Source organism: Zeus faber, assembly GCF_960531495.2.
Source record: "Zeus faber genome assembly, chromosome: 4".
NCBI lineage: Eukaryota > Metazoa > Chordata > Actinopteri > Zeiformes > Zeidae > Zeus > Zeus faber.
Window position 1 is genome coordinate 7,527,267 of NC_137191.1, and position 5,406 is coordinate 7,532,672.

The window sequence follows — 5,406 nt, forward strand, 5'->3', positions numbered from 1 at the left end:
GAGAGAGAGAGAGAGAGAGAGAGAGAGAGAGAGGAGAGGGGGAGAGGGAGGCTCGAGACCATTGTATCCGGATCGCGTCGGAGCGTTCGGAGGGGCTGGAGAGGCGGAATCGAAGGCGCTTCTTTTTTCTTTTTTTTTTTGTCGGTCGCCCTCCCCCCCTCCACCCCCACCCCCACCCCCACCCCCGCGCCCGCCGCGCCGCTCCGCCGCCCCGCACACCGAACATGGAGCTGCCCGCCGCGGGAGAGCGCGTCTTTGCGGTGGAGAGCATCGAGAAGAAGCGGAGTAGGAAGGTCCGTGACGGAGCTCCCGAGGACGGAGGGGGGTTTACTTGCCGACGTGCTGTTTTAAACTGCGTTTAAGATGATGGAGACTGTAATAATGTACACTGGGCGATGTGATAATATCCCATAATAATAATAATAATAATAATAATAACAATAATAATAATAACAATAATAATAATAACACTAATAATAATAATAATAATGGTAATAATGGTAATAATGGTAATAATGTCCTTTTCTCTTTCTCTCGCTCTCTCTCCTTCTCTGTTGCAGGGCAGGATAGAGTACCTCGTCAAGTGGCGCGGATGGTCCCCAAAGTAAGTCAGCGCGTATTCACATTTACAAAACAATCATTTCAATTGGAAAAATCACCAAACAAACAAAAAAACACCATAAATACACTGTGCGTGTGTGCGCGCGCGTACGGGGCGGTCGCGCGTGCCCAGAGCGTTCGGGCGCGGATTTTTATGATTATTATTATTATTATTATTATTATGTTATGATTATTCTTATTGTTATTTATTTGCACGCGATCCCCATGTCTCCCGTGGGAAACGTGCTGGTAAAAAAATATAGATTTTCTCTGGAAGTTAGTCCTTAATTTAAATCTGCATGGAGGGAGGACATGATGGCATCTGGTTGTGTTGAACTGAACTGGGAGGTTGGGGTTGGTGGGTGGGGTGGGGGTAGGGGGGCAGGGCTGCCGTCGGCTGGTATAGACGTTGCCATGGTTACACGACGTAAGCTGTCAGTGACTTCTGATAGTGGGTCAAGAGAATAACTACCGCTGGCTCTCTCTCTCTCGCTCTCTCTTTCTATCTGTGTCACTGAGTGTGTGTCACTGTGTATGTGTCACTGTGTGTGTCTCTCTCTCCTTCTCGCTGTCTCTCTCCCTCTGTGTTTGTGTGTGTCTGTCACTGTGTGTGTGTGTGTGTGTGTGTGTGTGTGTGTGTGTCTCTCTCTCTCTCTCTCCGTGTGTCTCCCTGTGTGTGTGTGTGTGTGTGTGTGTCTCTCTCTCTTTCTCCCCCTCTCCCTCTGTGTGTCTCCCTGTCTCTCTCTCTCTCTCTCTCTCTCTCTCTCTCTACCCCCCCTCCCTCTGTGTACAGGTACAACACTTGGGAACCAGAGGAAAACATTTTGGATCCCAGGCTCTTGGATGCTTTCCAGGACAGGTGTGTTTTGGAGGTGGACACACTCATCTCGTTCTCCTCCATTTTTCTTTTTGTCAGTCTCCGCTCCCCCCTGAAACGCAGCCGCTGATGTCACCACCAAGTATATGTTTCTGCTTTTGCAGGCTATGTGACTAAAGAGCATGTTATTAGCTGTTATGACTTGCACTATTGGGCTACTATACCATAGGGAACTACTACAGCAGATATGGCGATGCGTCACATGGTGACATTGCCAAATCGTCAATTCGAGGGGATCCCAATGACAAATTCACACGAAGGACACACGAAATTATTCTGGTAAAACACATTACGCAGAACTGTCACTGGCCTTTCCCCCCGGGAGCGCCGGGGAAAACCTTCTTTAGGGACAGGTCAATCGTCAAAGGCGGAGCGTCAGCGGTGGCCCGACGTCTGTTTCTGCCATTGCCCCTCCGTCCGAAGGGAGATTTCATTGAAACTAATTGCGCGCCTCTCAGGGGAGCCAAATCGCCTGAATGCCAGGCTATGAAAATACACCGAGTCGTCATTGTAATTAGATGTGGGGAAGGAGCGAGGGGGAGGGTTCTGACATCACTCCCGTCTGAGGGTGTTGGGTTACCGCCTCGGAGAAGGACTCGCAAGGTGGAGGAAAGCCCAAACAACTCGGTGAAAAGCAACGCCGCGTGTTGGACGGCGTGCATACACATCATGTGGGCCGATGCATGGCTCTCAAAGCAGGGCTGAACGCAGTTTAGAGCAATAAACGAGCCATTATTAGATATAGAGGGAAAATATTTGACAATGCATTCGGGTAGGTTAGAATAGTGTGAAAAGGCTGGATTTTGATTGTAATTGTAAGTTTGGGTGACTCGTCTTTGTCGTTCCCCCCTCGCACAGGGAAAGGCAAGAGCAGCTGATGGGATACCGCAAGAGAGGACCGAAACCCAAACATCTGCTCGTTCAGGTGAGAAGTGAAGTCACCCATCTAACTCCCATATTCCCAAAAAATGCACAAATTGAATCAATTCTTATACTGCTTCAATTCTCAAAGAATACATCCGTTCAAAGACATGATGAACCCTTTGATTAAATAAATAGTAGTTGCGTTTCAAAAACATTTTATCTTTATCTTGACAAGGAAGATTTAACTTTTAGTCTGGGAAGTATTAACATATGCAACACAATAGGATTTGGTATAACCCAATGCAATCTGCTCAGAGTAAGCAAGACAGCAGCGGCCTACATCACTTTGAGGAGCACTCCCCTGACCAAACAGCGGTTGTTGAATAAGCGGGACCATCAGAGCATCAGTCACTGATCCGAAAGGCCGGGGGGGGAGACCCCCTAAAAGGAGCGTTTTTGTTCCTCTCAGGAGGGTGTGGGTGTAACACATGGGACAGAGTCAGTGATGGGCCACAAAACAGCGAGTGACATTCCTCCGAGCTGAGGTCACAGCCACAGGAGCCACTCTGAAATGTCACGCTGATGACGAGGTGGTGCCTGAGCGCCCACACACACACACACACACACACACACACACACACACACACACACACACACACACACACACACACTGCAGGGGGGCTGGGTGCACACGCCGCTTCCATGGGCCCCAAAGCTGGCAAGAGTCTTTTGTACAATGCTGCCCTGGAACCACTAATTCACCATGTGTTTCCACAGAACTTAGAATACGGCGTAGGCTAAATTAGAATTGTTTATTGTTGTTGTTGTTTTGAATGACAATCAAGGGACGTCAAAAAAAGGCCCCGAAACATGATTTTTAATTCCTCGTCGGAAGACAAAAGCCCCGAACCCCGTCTTTTACCACATTTGGGTCTGTGTTTAACCGCGGTTCTGTTTGCCAGGTCCCCTCCTTTGCGCGGCGATCCAGCATTCTCTCTGATCTTCAGGAGGCGTCCATGGATGAAGACAGCTGTCAGAAGGCGACTCCCATCCATATGCTGCACCCTCAGAGCCAGCAGTACCAGCTGAACAGCAAGAAGCACCACCAGTTCCAGCCGCTCTGCAAGGAGGCCGAGCAGCAGGCCAACGGCAAGAAGAAGTTCTACTACCAACTCAACAGCAAGAAGCACCACCACTACCAGCCCGACCTCAGGATGTATGAGGCTCCGTACGCCGCCAAGCCACAGGACGTCAAGGCTCCTGCGGAGGCGGGCAACCAGGGTTGGAACCTCCCGCCGGCGTTGCAGCAAAAGTGGGTTCGTGACAAGGACTCCGGCTGCCTGACCAAAGTGAAAGACATCACCATGGAGCTGAAGAAGCTCCCGGCGGACCTCAACGGACACAAGGAACCGGAGAAGGCCAAGGCTCCCGCCAAACAGGACGCTCCGTCACCGGCCACCGGGGTGAGCAACGGCAAGCTGAAGATTGTCAAGAACAAGAACAAGAACGGACGGATTGTTATTGTCATGAGTAAGTACATGGAGAACGGAATGCAGACGGCCAAGATTAAGAATGGGGAAACCGTCGCCGACGGTTTGCCCGTCAATGACAACGGTATGGACAACGACGCTGAAAAGATGAAGCTCGTCAAGAAGCTTGGTCTCATGAACGGATTTTCAAAAAAACTCAGCAACGAGCTGCACGCCTCGCATCCGGAAATGAACGGACATTGCCGCGCCAACAAGGAGCGGATTCCGAAAACGGAGACGCTTGTGCCGGATCGGGCTCAACAGGGCGATGTCGGGGGACAAAAGCAACTTCCACCGGATCAGCCTTTGCAACTGACATCCGTGGCTAATCTGGCCTCCGGGCCTTTGGTTAGGACGGTTTCCTGCCCGGCGGAGAGCAGGGGGACCCACGGTGGACCTCCGGGGCTCAAACGACACTTTTCGGCGGCAGACGACGAGGACAGCAACGGCGGCAAGAGGTTTTTAAGCGCGGGGAGCGTGAGCGCCCCCGGCACCTTGTCCCCGCCCTCCCAAACCGTCGCCAGCGAGGAACAAACTGCCCTCCAGGGTCAGGGCGGCCACCAGGACTACGGCTATTCCGACCAGGAGGAGCCGATGGATTTAAGCATCGTCAAGTCCAGACCCGAGCCCTCGGCGCCCGCCGCCACCGGGTGTGAGGCGGGCACGGAGACCGAAACGCAGAGTCTGCCCGGGGCACAGACGCGGGCGGACGCCGAAACACAAAAACTCTCGGAGGGGGGAAAGGCGGAGGAAAAGGCGACGGAAAAGGCGGTGGAAAAGGCGGAGGACCAGGCGGAGGAGACGCCGGCTTCCACCGGCGAACAGGGGAAGGAGGAGCCCTTTCCCTCCTTCAAGCCTTTCCTCGGGAATATCGTCATCACGGACATCACCGCGAACTGTCTCACCGTCACTTTCAAGGAGTATGTGACAGCGCAGTGAAGCGGGTACTTTAGCCGCGGATGTGTACATTGGTTTCACGATGTACATGAAATATATCTGTATTTTTGGATGCTTGAATGTACAAAGGAGCCCTTACGGTTTTTTGTTTTTTTGTTTTTTTTCGTTTTGTAACCATCAGAATGAATTTACGTACTGTTGACTAAATGTGCTCATTTCTAATAAGCGTTAGCAGTTATTCCTTTTGAACAGTTAATCATATGCAGTATCTGTTTTCAGTTATTCCAAACGGAGTGGGGGGAAAAAAAAAAAAAAAAGCTAAGCTAGGATTAAAACGGTATCTGACTGATCGTGTCTCAGCAAATAAGCACTTATTCTTGTATATAGTCTTTCACCTTTTTTATGGACTCATTGACATTTTGATTTATATACACTCAAAAAAGGATGGGTTTAAAAATGACATACAGTATATAATAAAAGTTTTGTAGGAAGAAGAATTATATTGAAACATGATAAACTATGCTGTGTGTGTGTGTGTGTGTGTGTGTGTGTGTGTGTGTGTGTGTGTGTGTGTGTGTGTGTGTGTGTGTGTGTGTGTGTGTGTGTGTGTGTGTGTGTGTGTGTGTGTGTGTGTGTGTG

At 50.3% G+C, this 5,406-nt stretch overlaps 1 protein-coding gene across 1 annotated transcript; it reads left to right on the top strand.

Moving 5' to 3' along the window:
- Nucleotides 1-224: 224 nt before the first annotated feature.
- On the top strand, nucleotides 225-5,023 carry LOC307229311 (E3 SUMO-protein ligase CBX4-like; the record flags this gene model as incomplete). Its single annotated transcript, XM_079999282.1, has 5 exons — nucleotides 225-293; nucleotides 561-604; nucleotides 1,394-1,459; nucleotides 2,336-2,402; nucleotides 3,304-5,023. The coding sequence occupies 5 exons, from the start codon at nucleotides 225-227 to the stop codon at nucleotides 4,807-4,809; spliced, it is 1,752 nt and encodes a 583-aa protein (XP_079855408.1). The 3' UTR covers nucleotides 4,810-5,023.
- Between the last annotated feature and the right edge of the window lie 383 nt (nucleotides 5,024-5,406).